Genomic DNA, 17,578 nt, shown 5'->3' with positions numbered 1-17,578 from the left:
TAATGATTTTTGGCATAAAAGAAAAATGGATCATTTTGACCCATACAATGTATTGTTGTCTATTGCTACAAATAAACCTGTGCTACTTATGACTGGTTTTGGCTGCATTTACACTGGCAGAAAAAATCTGATTTTTTTGCCCACATCTGACAGATTGGAGTTTGATGCACGCGTGTAAACACAAAAATCCACACGAGATCCGATTTTTTCGCATCCGATCTGAGCCACTTCCAAATGTGGATTTTAATCGGATATATATCTGATATCTGGACATCCGACCTACGTCTAAACACATATATCCGAATCCCCGCAGAACTCCCAATGCGAGGGCAACACGTTTGCCAGTGCATGCGCTCGCATTTTATTTAGATGGAAACTTTATGTAGGCCAAGTAAGAAATTGCACATGCAGGAGCTGGATTTCAACCCCTGCCCCATGAATTTTATAAATACAACAGCTTCGCCGAAGCTACATTATATTTCTTAGCAATTACGTGATAACTTTCACTTGTTTGCAAGCTTCACTCTCTCTCTCTCTCTCTCTTGTTAATTCATTCAAATTCATTTAAATAAATATCATCTTGGCGCTACTTTATTTCACTAAAGAATTCCACCTCTAACGGGCCTAACAAATTAAAATTACCGTTATTTTCCTTTATCCATTCAGTCAAACTTTTGAATGGGTCTATATGTGTATAGTTATTTATATAGATAAAACTTGAGATTTTATGTATAAATTATACAATAAAATTTTTGATCTCTTTTATTTGTTTTAAACATTGATGTGACTCTTGTCTTTGTAGGCAGTGCATTGTCACATGCAGAAACATGCTGAGGACGACAGTAAAATGGAGCCATGAGGGGCCAAGGCAATTTTACAGACATAGTCTCCTCTTTTCCCATATTGGGAATGTCTCATTCAGCCCTCACCAGAGGAGCTTTGTTCATGGGCATATTTTTATACGATCCATCAGATACCGACAAACTGCCACTGATGCCACAATTTAAACGATGGTTGATTTTAAGCTCTGAGAAATTGGTTTTTAGTTTAAAAAAAACAAAACAAAGACAAGTGTTATTGTAATTTCAAACAAAAAGAAAAGCATTTCTCTATAAGTGGATTTGATTTGTTGGTATTTTGACGATGGGAGGTTTTTTTTTTCGTGTGCCTCCTCTCTTTCACTTCTATCTGAAGTGTGAAATATGCTCAGTTTTTTTATACTGACGTGGCATTGCTCTGATACTCTCCTGGAAAGGATTGATTTCTGTATCAGACGCTTCTCCATGTCTCTCATCTGATCATACACCGTATCGTATCATCAGCTCTGAGATTTACTGACCAAATACAGACAGAAACTGTGAGAAACATTTGGGTACCGGTGCGGCAGCTCCCTCAGCAAACACGTGTGTAGCTCACTATTGTGTGTGCCGTATGACTTTGCAGATCTTCTGATGTGGAGTGAATTCAGAAAGCATGAGACTTGTCGTGTCGAGCAACCAGATTTTAGTGTTGTAACGTTGCAGGCTTTTATGAAGGACAAGGTCAATCAATTTTTCCAATTGCATGGTATTAAATACCTGTCAAAGCAGTCTGTTATTATAGGACATTTACATTTCAATATGGTTTACAAATACAAAAATCAATTTTAGTCAAGATGTGTCTGGTGATTTTATTTGGTTTTCTTTTTTTTTAATCTATTTCTAATAATTTTTTGTTTGTTTGGTTTTTTTTGGGTTTCTCTGTGATTGCTCACCAACGGTGAAGTAAAGTTGAAGGATTCAGGTTTGCAGTGACTCTTAAAGGGTTAGTTCTACCCAAAAATGAAAATTCTGTCATTAATTACTCACCCTCGTGTTGTTCCAAACCCGTAAGACCTTCGTTCATCTTCGGAACACAATTTAAGATATTTTTGATGAAATCTGAGTCCGAAGATGAACGAAGGTCTTATGGGTTTGGAACAACACGAGGGTGAGTAATTAATGACAGGATCTTTTTTTTTGGGTGAACTAACCCTTTAAGTCTGCTGTTGAAATGTTTGCTGTGCTGTTGACAAGAGACTGTAAAGTGGCAGTTGGTTGAGAACAAATGTGAATGTGCTTTATGGGATAGTGTGAACGCGAAGACAAGATCATTTTATTTTCCTTTTTTTTTTTCTATAGTGAAGAAGTTTTTTTTTTTTTTTCCTTTACCTTCACAGTATTTTGTGGCATTTGTGCCAATGAGATTTGTAGTTTTATGCAAGTCCAGGAGGGTCCTCACACAGGAAAGTACTTTTATTTTGCTGCGTGAGAATGAAAGTCGTAGGGGTGATAAACATGGGAGGTGTTTTGTGCAGTTGGGAGTGTATTACTTCACTTCCTATAATGCTCAGCCCTGTTACGCACACACAAATCAAAACTTAGTGTAACCATAAACTGCAAACATCTTAATATCCTAACTTGGTTTTGTATGTTTCTGATGTAAGTATTTATATACAGTAACAGTACTCTGTCTCTCATGTTGAAATAGAACATTTTACTACCCCTGAAGAGTTGTATTTGTAACTATATATGGTCACTTTTTTCCGTTTTTTAGTTCTATCATAATGGATAAATTCAGTTTGTTTTTTCACCAAGTCATAACCTTTGAAATGCATCTCAGCTCTTTTGCTATAGTCGTGTGTTGCTGAGGAGAGATTTGCAGCCAACCTCTTACCTGGTATTCCCAAGTTTCTCACACTTGTTCATTAAAAATCTTTATAGACATTTTGTACACACATGCTATTGAAACAAAAAGAAATAAAAAAAAAAGATATACTGTGCCACTGTGTGCATTTCTTTTATCCCAAGGGGAAATTTGGTTTCATGGAGTTTATATTCCATCCAGTGTAGTACTTCACTTGGGATGAATAGGCTACATCCCCATTATGTTTTGAAAGCAATAACAACTTCTTTTAACACAGTGTCTACACCGAACGCAAGCAAACTTTTTTTATTTATGGAATATATGCTTGTTTAATGTCTATTCTAATTACATCGTTATTAAATGCTGAGACTCCAATTTTGTAACAGGGCTGAAATTTTTTTTTAACAAGATATGAGATAAATGGTGAAATATACTGCTTACATACTGTAGAGCTTTTACAGAGTCTTTAAAAAAGAAAACAATTCTCCATTTATTTTATTTTGCAATTGCCACTTATGCTTGTGTAAATAATTAGGCTTTGTTTCCTCCTGGGAAAGCACTTCAACCAAGAACTACACATTTATTTTGTTAAACGGCTGAAGTCAGTACACTCATTTGAACAAAAGGTTAAATGTGGGTCAAGCACAAAAAAAAAAAAAAAAAGCCTAGGTTCGACCCATGTCTACACCCACAGTAATGAAATAAAAACCCTGAATGTTGCTGTCCATCATGAAATCTGAGATGTTTCCTGATGATTCTCCTCTAGTAGTTTTTGATAGTCTTTTCCTGGTTCTTCATGTTAACTTACAAACATAAATGTCTCACAAACAACCAGGATTTGAAACAATAAGGACCACCTACATGGTCCTTTTTAATGGATTTTGCTATTACCAAATAAAAATCGGAGGCTGGGGATTTATATAGTGCATATCTGGATAAAGATGGTTGACATTTTTTAAGAAATCTGAGTCAGAAAGAGTGGTAATATGACGATAAGACTTTCCAAGTGAAAACTCTGAGGTTTGTTTGTGTAGTTTCACAAACCTAATCCATATGTGGTGTGAAATCGGAAACGAATCTGGATTGTGTTTAAGTGTGAATGGTCAGACCAGATTTCAAGTAGTTTTTCTCATCATTGTAAGGCATCGCATATACAATGTAATAAGAAGTGTGCAATACTGTCAAAATTCGAATCTGTTTCTTTTTAGTGTTATGTAATATTAGATAATCAATTATATATTAGGCCCATCAGCATATTGCAAAAGGAAATCTGAAACATTAGCATCTTTTGAGGCTAGTTGAGGTAAAAGAGAAATGCTGCCTGTGACACCAGTGTAGATAAACTGAATGAAGTTCATGTAAAAAGCTACTCTGAGGAATGAATTACAACAGAAAACTAGCAACTACGACATGCCTCAAAAGTTGCTACGCCCCCAAAAACGTTTCCTATGCAATCTGACTTCAAAAATGTGATGTCGGTCTGTAACACTAACACTCATTTCACCTTTCTTGCCATCCCATATAAAACTGAAATGAAGAGGAGGAGTAATGATGTGTGAAGTTTCCAGAGCTGGTGTTCAGTGTGGGCTGAGGTGCAGTGAAAGAGGTAACAGTAGTCTGGCACATTGAGTGTTGAGGTAAGAGCTGGTAGTTCTGGTCCTTGCCGAGTCCGGGCTCACCTGGATCCGTAGCTGGTCTATGCGTACATGGTTAGCTGAAGCCACTGGAGAAATTGAAATTTAACACTGAAGTTCAACATTTTGCAATCAGCCAACCTACAGTTTTAAATGGCGTCGTCGTGATGCTAAACATTAAATGATCACCTCACCTCCAGTACATTAAGTCTGATGGTGCCATCTCCACCTTGATCAAAGGCCTGGAATGCTCCTACAATGAGAACAGGTTCACTTCAGACAGTACGCATGTATGTTGTATGATTTTAGGATACACAGGCCTTAAATCAAATGTTGGTAAAAATTTACATGAAATTTCAACCTGAACGCACTGAAATCTGTAGTTGTTTACATACTGTACATACGGTGTTGTTGGGTCATTTGCAGGAAGTGGTTCTGTATGTGTTCCCCCTGACTTTTAGTTTGTAAAGAACTCTAATTTGAAACATTTTATGAACAAATATGTACATTTTCTTTGTCTCCAGACGTTCTGTTCAACCCTGTTATGCTGAGATGTCCTTGTTTTAGTTAAATTGTTGCCGCATTGTAGTAGTTTGTTCCATCGAGGCCAAAACTTGGCAACAATTAAGTACAAAGTGGCCACTATTTAACTAATTAATACATTTAATTTATTTAGTTATTCATTAATTTAATTAATAAAATTGGCCACAAATTAAGTTATTTTCACAATATAGATTTTTTTTTTTAGTCATGCGCAGAGCTCCGTTATTTATTTATTTATTTATTTAAAGGGGTCATATGATGCTATTTCCATTTTTCCTTTCTCTTTGGAGTGTTACAAGCTCTTGGTGCATAAAGAAGATCTGTAAAGTTGCAAAGACTAAAGTCTCAAATCCAAAGAACTTCAACCCAAATATTCAGATGTGTGCAGCGCATTTTATGGAGGACTGTTTCCTGAACCTGGTAGAGTAGACTATAATGCCAGCTGTTCTGACTCACAGTCTGTAAGTACGTTTTTTTATATTTAAAGAATTTGCCACTGATGATTCAAACGTGAGTTTTGAGCAGTGTAGAGTAGCGCTTGTTTTGTCATTTCTCCGATCACAAATACAGACATGGTTTTACGTTTACACGGCGCGATGCAACGCAACGCTTAAAAAGACAGAATAAGTCATTATAATCTGTAATTATGTCCCCACTGGATGCAACAAATGCCTCGTTTATAATGGGTTTTTTAATGTTTTTGACTCGTCGCTCCAGCCGGACAGGGCATCACAGTATGGTAAGGGGCATAACATTTCCGTCACACGCTTGAGGTATTCGGCCAATCACAACGCACTGGATAGCTGGCCAATCAGAGCACGTTAAAAATCGATGCGTTTCAGAAAGGCGGGGCATAGAGGAGCAACAATAATGTACAGTATGTGGAAAATAATGTGTTTTTTGAACCTTAAACCGCATAAACACATTTCATTACACCAAATACACAACATAATGTTCTTTTAAGCAGCATCATATGACCCCTTTAATAAACAGTCTTTCTAAAATCATATTTAATAGAGACATTTATTAGTATTTTATTGTTTACCTTATCAATCTCAATAGTTCATTAGTCAACTCTGTTATGAGAAAAATTCAACGATCAGTCAGCACATTTTTACAGAAAAAAATACTGTTCTTGGCACAACTCACAAAAATACTGACTGCCAATAATGTGGTGTGATACAATGATATTTGCTCGCTACTTTGTCATTTTTGTAATGTCTTCAATCTGAAGACATTTTGATTGTAACAGGGTTGACAAACATTTTTAAAGACAAATGTGGGTTTTGACTTTTTAATGCTTTATTTATCAATTCGACTGTGCCTTGTAAAAAGTCTATAATTACTATGACAAAATTAATATTGTAGATGCAAAATAATGTAGAATATTGATAAAAATATTTTTTTTCCATTTTAAATGGCACCACTTCCTGAGAATGATACAGTGTACTATTTACTATATACTATTTGTGGTAACACTTTATTTTAAGGTGTCCTTGTTACACAAGTTACATGTACTTACTATTATAACAATAATAAATTATGCATAATTTCAAACCAGTAACCCTATGCCAAATCCTAACCCTAACCATATAGTAAATACATGTAGTTAATTAATATTACTCAGTACTTAAATGTATAATTACACTGTAACAAGGACACCTTAAAATAAAGGGTAACCCTGTTTGTTGTACTACTTGATAAAGAAAAAGATTACAACTTACTGAACATCCCCTCCAGTCGCACAAGGCAGCTGACAAAACTGTCAAAGTCGACATTCATGTTTTCATTGGCGTAGCGCATGGTGATGATGTCATAGAGCTGGTTATTCAGACGGAACCCTGAGTGGCACACAAAACACGTGACTGAACAGTGACAAGACCATTAGAGAGATAGACAAATGTTCTTCAATATGAGAACAGATGAACAGTAGAAATACATGAAAACCTTCTAACCTGCATCATTGATGGCGTTTCTCATCTCGTAGCTGCTGATAGTGCCAGTGTGATCAAAGTCATATTGCTTAAAGATTCCCTGTGGAGAAAATTTAAGTCAATGTAAGTCTTTTTATTAGTAGTAGTATAAGTATTATTACCATTTATATAGGAAATAATGAGGAGACTTCAAACCTGCCACTGTTTGATTTTGTTCCACAAGTGTCTAAACTCTTGTAGATTAATTCTTCCTTTTCCGTCCATCTGTGTGATTAGGGTTAAGAAATATTTGCATGCAGTATTGTACACTATCACATCTGCTAGGAAATTAAAGCTACTGTACATTAAATGGTGGAGAAGTGTCATTTATTATTTGAAAACTGTCAGAATCAAAATAGATGCGTCAAAAAACATAAAACTGATATCTTTCTTTTCCACCCTGTTATGCTGTGAAATTTCCGTCTTTTAGTTATTTATCATCATGTTCCAGGAAGTGACATCATATATATGCCACCTTTCAAACATTTGGTGTCAGTAAGATTTTTTTTTTTTTTTATGTTTTTGAAAGAAGTCAATCAAGGCTGCATTTATTTGATCAAAAATACAGTAAAAGCAGTACTATTCTGAAATATTATTACAATTTAAAATAACTGTTTTCTGTTTCAATGTCATTTATTCCTGTGATGCAAAGCTGAATTTTCAGCATCATTACTCCAGTCTTCAGTGTCACTTGATTCTTCAGAAATCATTTTAATATGCGGATTTGATGCTCAGGAAATATTTCTTATTATTATAAATGTTGAAAACAGTTATGCTGCTTAATATATCTGAAAAAAAAAAACATGATATGTTGGATTCATTGTGAAGGATTCATTGATGAATAGAAAGGTCAAAACACAAAAGAATAGTACCAATTAATGTGTGGTGAAATATTATTAGATTTTTACACTGACCTTCTGTAATATTCATCTCCGAACAATACGTAACAGAGTTGGCACAATATTTTTTGATAAGGAAATGTCAAAACTAGCGATAATACCTGAATTGACATTTCTATTGATTGACATTTCTGTTAATAAGAACATAAATTCCTAACTTTAGGGAGAATATGAATTCCTAAGCTACTTGTTTGAAATAATGTAGCATTCTAGGGCTAAGCTAAGGCTTATCGTTAAAAACGATAAATAACTATTGGAACATTGCAAAGCTGTAACCACATATTGGCTGATGTAAACAATAAAGCCACAAATGTTTTGGACAATACCTTTAAAGGGGCTTTACAGAAATCATGTAATCTTGATACAAAGGATACATCCATGAGGGCAATCATGCTTCTACAGCTCTCTCGACTGAAGCCCTCAGTGTGTATGTCCTTGTCTGGAAACGGCAGAGTCTTTCTTGAAAACATTATATAGAAAAACCTCAAACATTCAATGTAATAATCAGTCCAAGATATGTACGCTTAGACACCACCTTGTTCAAGACATCTTTGAGTTCATTAGCTGAGATCTCCATTAGCTGCAAGACACAAGAATAAACAGAAAGTCAGGTGTGGTGTTTGTTACGCCAACATAAAACTGTCGGGATATGCCTGTTACCACTGTTACCACTGGCATGGCCAATTACCGGTCCCACCCCACCACCATACTCGCACTCCCCCCAGCGCTCAGTGGCTCCCCAGTACTCACGTCCCCCGCGATCTGCTGGAAAATAGACAGGAACTGCTGGTCCTCCTCGCTCTCTTCCCCAGTCGAAGCCGGAGCCGGCTGATCAGACATGGGAGTTGTAAAATACACACGTGAGAACTGAACCAAAGAATATGAGCACTAGTAGATTCTGTATTCTTTATTCTCAATAATTAGTGCAGATTTTACTTGGAGAGTTTTGTCCTTCAAAATAAGAGTCAAATAAAGTACTGAGAAATGACAGAATCAGCCGAAATTGCTTGTGTGAAATTGGCTTGGCAATTGGTTGCAACAGGGTTGATAAAGTGTTCAGGGTTGTTTTCATTAGAGCAAGGTTGCAAGTCAAAAGAGTTCACCCTAAGTCCACTCCAAATCTCCATGATATTCTTAGGCTGGATTTATGTAAACCGTTTTAAGAAAGAAGTTATGAAATTTCTTAAGAAAAATTCTAATGAATTCATAAAAGAGCAATTCTTGAAAGGTTTAAACAGATTTTAGCCTACATATTACTGTAAGAACCATAATATTTGTATACACAATTTAATTGTGAAAATAGCACTAAGCCACATGTTTTTAATGCTCTGTGTATTTATTTTAAATGTGACCCTGGAGCACAAAACCAGTCTTAAGTCTCTGGGGTATATTTGTAGCAATAGCCAAAAATACATTGTATGGGTCAAAATTATTGATTTTTCTTTTATGCCAAAAATCATTAGGATATTAAGTAAAGATCATGTTCCATGAAGATATTTTGTAAATTTCCTACTGTAAATATATTAAAACTTCCTTTTTGATTAGTCATATGCATTGCTAAGAACTTCATTTGGACAACTTTAAAGGCATTTTTCTCAATATTTTGATATTTTTCCAGATTTTCAACTAGTTGTATCTCGGCCAAATATTGTCCAATCCTAACATCCTAACCATACATCAATGGAAAGCTTATTTATTCAGCTTTCATATGATGTATAAATCTCAATTTCGAAAAATTGACCCTTATGACTGGTTTTGTGGTCCAGGGTCACATATAGTTATGTTTAAAGAGCCTGTTTGTTGCATTTAATTGCGCTTCATTTTTCTTGCTCTAGAGTGAATGCACCCTATGTATGGCTGCTCATATGAAGTTTTTCCTAATTCTAAAAATTTAAATGGGGTCCCTATTTGACTCATTTTTGTAGAGTTGTTACTGAGTTTATAGTTCAGCAAAAAAAGTAATGTCACACATAATTATGACCGATCACTGTTTACATTATCGATCAATAGTGTTACTTGAAGTACTCATGCACATCTCTAGTAATTATAACGTGTATTAATTGTAGTTAGTTTTATGTTCTAATTTATTTTCTTAGGAGAGAGTGGTTACGTTGACCCACCCCTGTATCTTGGGTACTGTACACTTTTTCTGTCATGTGACCATATATTTTGGAACCACCCATCATTTCTGCCAGTAAAGGAGAAACACGTGGGCGGAGTGGAAGACACTCATTTACTTAAAAAAAAAAATTCTTCAAATTTTAGCATGTCAGATGTAATGGCTGCTACATCAAAGCAAATTCATCCAGGTCTAAAAATGTTTATAATGCATATAAGTGATATTTAGCAACATAAAAAAACATGCAAATAATTTAGCTAAATATTAGCCTGAATTGGTAAGCTAACCTGGGGCAAATTGAGCCACTTTTTTTATAAGAGGCCATATTTTTAGAACCCTTGTCATAGATACACTCTGATCAAAGTACTACTGAGTTCAAAGTACTACTTAGTTAGGGTTAGTAGTTTGGTACTATTTGTAATAAAGGCATGTCTTAGTTGAACTCAAATGCTTTATAGATGATCAAGTACTTACCACTGGATAATCAGCTTCAATCCTGTTCTCTATCTCCCTGAGAAGAAACCAACAAACACCGGTCACCACAGTAAACAGCACAGGTCATCAAAGAGCTTTCGGAGGGCCTGTTATCATGTAGGTTTTCCTTCATATTTGAGCTTATACTTCAGTATGTCTTTCCTGTATTTTGAGCCACTTTTGATTGCCAAATGATCAATTGTTATTCTGCTTATATCCGCCATATAACCATACTTTTTTTTTGTTGTTGTTGTAGGAATTACTCAAACTTAGCATGTGTGAGTAATCCTTAAAATATAGTTACTTAAATGTAGCATTAAGAGTTGATTATCCGTATAATTTTATAAAAGGTGAGAGGTGTTTGATTAACGGTTACAATGACTATCACAAGGCCAGTGGTTAATACACATTTAGGTCACATCCAGAAACTGGACATGATCCTTGTTAAAATACTCGGATTCCTAGTCCTTCTTCAGCATTTCTTGGAGAGCCTCGGCAGTCCTTTGTGTGTCCAGCTGAAGTTTAATTGTGCTTCAGAGTGGGTCAGAACTGAAAGGAAATGTTTACCGGAGGGTCCCAAAATGTGCTGGTGCTTGTCCTAAAAAAGATTCCATTACAGCCTCGAACTGGGGCTGATTTCTTCCAGCTCTACAAATCAAATTGTCGTTAAAATTTTCGTCCTTGTGGTTTTTTCCACCCATTTTCCCAACTGTTTCCCATCCCCTCTGTATAGAGAACTCGATCAGGTAACAAAGACGTTACCTTGGTATTCATGTGATAATGTAACCATGCCCCTTTGTACATAAAACAACGCCCATTTAATGCTTTTGCAGCCAATTGACATGAGTATCAACTTCTGTAACAGCTGCTTTCAAACCAGGTGTTTCAGAAGTTCTTCAGTGGGCAACCATACATACGTTTTCAGGGGTCATTTACACAGAATGAGTTTTTTAAATGAAAAAAATGTATCTGAGTGCCACATTTACAAAATGTTACAAAAGACACAAACTGGGAGCACAAAAAATTAATGGTCGACGATATATCGCCAAGGCCGATATATCGGCCACCCTGCTTTCCAAGATATCGGCATCGGCTGTCAAAAAACCCATATCGGTCGACCACTACAAAAAATATAAAACTCTTCTGTATAGCACATTTTTACATTAACAAACAATGAAAAAGCAGCGCATTGGAATCCAAAAACGCCCCTTAACCAACATTTTTTTGGTTGGTTTTCCAGTAAAAAAAAATGTATTTCACTTAAAAACAAAAAATATGAAAGTGTGAGGAAAAATGTATTCAGACATCATTGTACATCCCTCCCATCCCTTCTGCTCTCACTCACTCAGACGTATTTCTCTTTTCAGAGAAGACGCGGAGGATGAACTCGCCTTCCTGGTGGGGCTCGTAGGTGGAAGGAACGATGACATACTCCCCAGGGCTCAGGCGGAAACGCTGGGTCACCTCGCGCAGGTTAATGTAGGCCCTGGAACGAGCCTTAGAGGTGCTAGACACGAAGAACTCCTTCTGCATGTGCTGCTTGTTTCCGTGCATCTGACAGACAGAGAAACACAGAAGCAAAAAAAAAGGAATACAAAGCAGCGGTAAATGCCAGTAAAAGTGCAAATGAAGAGAAAGCACTGCATGAACAGCATGATATCCTCAAGCCTCGAGTCCAAACATTTCTCATCTTCACATTTCCATACCTCCTTTGGAACCTATGGACAAATGGAAAGAGTTAAAAGAGTGTTGGATGCATTATCAAGCAGATAAATATCTCTGTGTGTGATGAATGCTGCCATTTGCATAATTTCACGCTGTTAAGGACAGAATAAAAACACAATCTCTATATTCTCTGTTTGATACCTCGTAGATGGAAAATCCAATAGTGAAGAGATTTGCACCCAACTTGCGTTCTTTACGCCTGTTTTTCTGCATTAGAGCAACAACAAAAGTGCAAGCCACTTCATCATCCTCCGGGTCATCATCTTCCTCCAAGAGACGCAGGCGGTATTGTGGATTTGTCCAGAATGTGTCTATAGGAGGCCACACATATCATATTAAAGCCAGACTTCATTTTTGTTTGTTTTTTTCATTTTTTTAACCTGTGAAGCACTTTTAGATGCATTTTATGAATGAAAGCTGCTATACAATTTAAATGTAAGATTAATATTGTAATTAAAATATAAAATAAATGATTTGCTCATTTAGATTTTTTTTTATTCCAGTTTCAATTCATTAAAATAACACCCACCTGGATAATTCCTGCAGCCTCCAGCGGAGCATCCTCTTACCCAGCGTCCCTCATTAACAGACACTGTCCATTTGTGTAATTTATCGTCCTCCAGAGCATCAGGGGTCAGGTTGCAAATCTCAATTTTGGTGTAATTTTTCTTAAAATCCTCAAATGACATCCTACGGGTTGACAACAAGAGTTACAACTTTATTTCTCTTTTTCTCTTCTTCTATTTCTATTTATTTCGAAGTGAATAAAGACAAAATATCCTTTACAAGCAGCTTTTGTACTATTTAAAATCTCAGTGTTGTAGTCGAGACCAGCTCATTCTAGTCTGAGTCAAGACTAAGTCAAGACCTTATTTTGTAACCACAACACTGTCTACATGACTCTCAGAATTCATCATTAGGGTATGATTGCTTGCTTGTTTCAACTCACCAGAATTCTCCATCTTCAGCATTCTGTTGCTGAAGTTTCTCTTTTTCCGCTTTAGAGATGGTTTCCCACTCTTTTGAACTGCAGTAGAAAAATAAATGATTGTAATAACTGTATACTAACATCTACTTTTTAACCCTGTAAATACTAACAAATTACATTTTTAATGGAAGTTTATTGACTAGAGTTTATTGAAGATTATTTGAGTTTATTGAATAAAATCTAAAAATAAAATTGCGTATATGCATATAACATATGGAACTCGTACTCAAGTAAAAAAAAAAAAAAAAGATGTCACTATATCGCCCAATAATATGTCTTAGTAAGATGATATTTAAATATTTAAAAGCTTAATTTTGTAAGTTTTTTTAATTTTATAATAAAAGCTCTGTAGTTTTTATTTAACATAAAAAACATACATACAGTACAGTGATTATTGAGAGAAATACAAATAAACATTCCTCAGAAGACTACATTTGTTTGTTTTTGATGATAATGAACTAAATAATAAATAATTAAATTCATCCATACAGAACACATTTCCATACAGTACATTTTAAATTAACTGAAATATTATTATAGATTTTGTTAATATTTTTAATGTTTTTATTTGTATATTTTACATTTTAATTTTAGTTAAAGTTGTTAAAATTTTGTTGTGTGTTTTTGTCATTTTTATATATATTTTTTACAATATATCTCTATTTTTTTTTTTACAACATTGAAAAAAAAAAAAAGATGTATGGATACTCAAGCAAATCCAAGTTGCTTCAGTCCATAAAGTGTTCATCGTGAAATGTTACTAACAAAATAAAATGTTTATCCTAATATATCTTTATAAAGATTTCACAGAAAAAAGACACATGTACCATGACATGAAGATGGACATTTTTAACATGAAGATGAACAATTATTCTAAAATGACTTAAAAAAAAGTATAAACTTTTTAGCAAAGCTTCTATCAGATGACAGAATGCATGCAACAGATTGTGTGCAACAGGTTTTGAACATGTTAATAATTAAGAGGTCTTAGCAATATGCATATTAAATTTGATGCACTCGGCACTATAGTCTTTAACAGGTTTAAATTCAGGAATAAGCAGATACTCACTTATCGCTCCAAGGTCCATTCCATTCTACCTGACCCCAAGGGTTACGCAGACGCACCAGATGAACTTTAGACTCCTTCTGCTGGGACTGTTTACACTGCAGACACAAAATATCACAAATACCATCAGACATTCTCAGAGTTAAGTTGGAAACACGACTATCATAAAAGAAATAGTGCTGGACACCGATTAATCGCATCCAAAATAAACGTTTTTGTGTACATAATATATGTGTATGTACTGTGTGTATATATATATATAATGTATATATAAATACACACACATGCATGTATATATTTAAGAAAAATATGTTATGTTTACATATTAAATTTATTTATATATAATTAGTGCGGTCAAACGATTAATCGCGATTAATCGCATCCAAAATTGTTTACATAATATATGTTTGTGTACTGTGTATATTTATTATGTATATATAAATACGCACACATACATATAGTATATATTTAGAAAATATTTACATGTATATACATTTATATCATTATATTCTTATATTTTAAATTATATATAAATATATTTAATATATAAACCTAACGTATTTCTCATAAATATATACATGCATTTGTTTGTATTTATATATACACATAATAAATATGCACAGTATACACATATATATATATTGATTAAGCAAAAACTTATTTTGGATGTGATTAATCGCGATTAATCGTTTGACAGCACTATTATAAATTATATGAATATAAATATACATACATATATAAATATATATGTAAATATTTTCAAAATATTTACTGTATGTGTGTGTGTTATTTATATATACATAATAAATATACACAGTACACACACATACAGTATATTATATAAACAAAAACGTTTATTTTGGATGCGATTAATCGTGATTAATCGTTGCCCAGCACTAAAAAGAGATAATCATAAAAGTACCAAATAATAGAAGGTTTACCTCCTCTACAGCAGTAACAGAGTAGGCATGACCCTTCACAAGTCCTGTTGTAGTACGAGTTTCAAAGCGGGCTGGAACCAGGGACTGTGGGTAAAAATTAAATTGCTTTATGGTAGGATTTGGACCAAAAGTTATTGTTTTTATTTTAAAAAATATTTACGATCTATAGTGTTTCAAAATAAAACAGCAGAATATTATCCATAAACGCAGGTCATTAAGCTTCCTTCTTCTGCTTGACTCACATCAATGGAGCAGCCCATGAGGGAGCCTCTCTCCAGAGCTTTCAGCATGATCTTGTACAGCTCTTTGGGGGCCTCCTTCATCTCATAGAATTCAGTCACTCCACCGGTGAAGTCCTCCATCGCCTCAGCAGTGTTTCCACCTTTAAGAGCCTCATAGGAACCATGAAGCCTTAATAGGAATACACAAATTACATTGAGACAACTTACTGGCAAAAATAAAGTAAGTGTGAAAGTGTTGGAAGAGTATACCTCCCTTCTTTCTATTGAGGTGTTATGTGCACAAATTAATGATAATAAATTCCTGCTGTTACTTACTACTTGCTAGTTTAAAAAAAAGAAAAGAGAAAAATGCCAATAAAGTACCACAAGAACAGTGTCGATTGCGCTAAACAATAATATCAGCTATTTGTGAATTATTCTCAGGAATTTGTGCCATTTGTGTTTATGCTTTTTGAGGACGTTTAAACTAAAATATCAGCATTTTTATCTAATGTTTGTTTCCATCTGATAATCATTCAATCTGCATGTTATCATGCATTTCGTAAATGTAAAAGGTGATATATTTTGTGTATTAATATGAATAAGAAATGGAACGTACCAAAACATTGAACATATGAACGTTGTGGTTACTGGACAATATGATATTCAGGTACAAATCACACAGTTTCCCCAAAATGGCCCATGCATTTATATATTTTTGCATCAATAAAATCTTAAAAGATGTTCCAGCTTTGAGGACTGACCAGTTCCAAAATAGATTAAGTAAATGTCATGCACAGATACTTACTTAGCATAAGCTTTTTCCAGCAGAGCGCTCCAGAATTCATTCCTTTCAGCTGATTTGGTGAACACCAGCTGGTTGTTGAAGGTGGGAATGCGGTCATCGACAACGACATCCACCCAGTCGCCATAATGCCAGAACTGAGTTGGAAAACAGAGTGAGGAAGACACAGAAATCAGATTTAAAGAAGATATAAATCAAAAGCTATTTTGTTCAATGTCACTGACCTGGAAATGGAAAATTCCAGCATAGCCTTCAGAGAAGCTCTGCTCTTGAGGTACAATACGATATAACAGCTTGTCGTTCAGAGTCAAGGATGCAATGGCTGCAAGCAACCAGCAGTCTCCTAAAATGAACAGAAAATAATATCTCACATCAATAGGGAATATTTTATATATTGTACTATTTGCAGTAAAACAGGGGCCTACACTGCTGATCACAGCATTTTTAGACTGTCCAGGGCAACATGCCAAGTTGGTAATCTACTCTATGTATTAGCAACCTTTGTATCTTTGGTCTCTTTTATTGCCCATGTGGGGTCACAACAATAGGAAGTGCTGCTAGCTGGATTCCCTTCCAACAGAGTAAACACAATATGGAGGGGTCCCGCTGGACTGTAGGTCTGCATATGGGGGCCAAAGAGAGTTGCTCACTGCCATGAAGTTGTGACCCTAAATACACTCCCCAATGATCAGGTAAACAGTCTGTAACATATTGTGTTAATATGGTAAAGTGTTATCTTACCCAGGTCTCCCTGGCAGATATCTGTCCTGCTGGCACCTCCGACAATGAACTGTGGGTTATCACATATCTCCTGCAGGACACATATCATCAAAGAGTTTGCTTATGACTGATACAAGAGCTTTGAAATATTACACACAGATTCAGAGATATGAAGACTGATACTGTTTCTGATTATTTTTGATGTTTTGAATGAATGGATGAATCAATGGATGGACAGACTAGTTGTCACAAAGTTTTAAGTTAGAAGTATGGAAACCTGTTTCCACCTCAGATTAAAAATAATAATAACAATAATATGGTAAAAGTGTATTTCGTTGTGAATTTAATTTCTTGTAATTGTGACCTTATATATCATGATTGCACCTTTATTTATCACAATTGTGACTTACTCTGTCTTACAATGTGACTTTTCTCATTTCTCATAGTTATGGCTTTGTATCTCACATTTAGATTATTTCTCAAAATTGTGATTTTATTTCTCAGTTCCAACATTATATCTTACAATATGACTATTTTTTTTACAGATTGTGACTATTTATCTCATAATGTGACTACTTAAATGCTACTTTATATTGTATCTAACAGTGTGACTTTATTTCTCGCAATTCTGACTTTATATTCTCACGTAACTTTATTTCTCACAATTGCTAATTTATATCCCACAATGTGAATTTATTTTTTGCACTTGTTACTTTTTATCTCATAATGCGACTGTTTTACGTATTTGCAACTTTATAGTTTACAACAACTATTTCTTGCAATCACGACTTTTTATCTCACAATGT

General features: G+C 34.8%; 2 protein-coding genes across 2 annotated transcripts in view; one reads left to right on the top strand and one right to left on the bottom strand.

Moving 5' to 3' along the window:
• The window catches only part of znf106a (zinc finger protein 106a), a 22,158-nt gene extending 20,308 nt beyond the window's left edge, over positions 1-1,850 (top strand). Inside the window, exon 22 of the mRNA XM_016455026.1 lies at positions 803-1,850. Within this exon, the coding sequence (XP_016310512.1) occupies positions 803-859 (57 nt within the window). The 3' untranslated portion in view covers positions 860-1,850. The remainder of the gene's footprint in view (positions 1-802) is intronic.
• Positions 1,851-3,034: 1,184 nt separating this feature from the next.
• capn3a (calpain 3a, (p94)) lies at positions 3,035-17,216 on the bottom strand. The gene is made up of 21 exons (XM_016454998.1): positions 17,193-17,216; positions 16,794-16,863; positions 16,277-16,395; positions 16,056-16,189; positions 15,269-15,437; positions 15,027-15,110; positions 14,089-14,183; positions 12,981-13,058; positions 12,561-12,721; positions 12,173-12,342; positions 12,013-12,024; positions 11,652-11,860; positions 10,307-10,343; positions 8,464-8,541; positions 8,236-8,293; positions 8,088-8,152; positions 6,971-7,039; positions 6,797-6,875; positions 6,566-6,682; positions 4,493-4,551; positions 3,035-4,387 (listed from the first exon to the last, which is right to left on the bottom strand). Exons 1-21 carry the CDS (start codon positions 17,214-17,216, stop codon positions 4,361-4,363), a joined length of 1,914 nt encoding a protein of 637 aa, XP_016310484.1. The 3' UTR covers positions 3,035-4,360.
• Between the last annotated feature and the right edge of the window lie 362 nt (positions 17,217-17,578).

The sequence above is a fragment of the Sinocyclocheilus anshuiensis genome, unplaced genomic scaffold (genome assembly GCF_001515605.1).
Source record: "Sinocyclocheilus anshuiensis isolate Anshui unplaced genomic scaffold, SAMN03320099.WGS_v1.1 scaffold167, whole genome shotgun sequence".
NCBI lineage: Eukaryota > Metazoa > Chordata > Actinopteri > Cypriniformes > Cyprinidae > Sinocyclocheilus > Sinocyclocheilus anshuiensis.
This window is presented reverse-complemented; position numbering and strand designations above follow the sequence as displayed.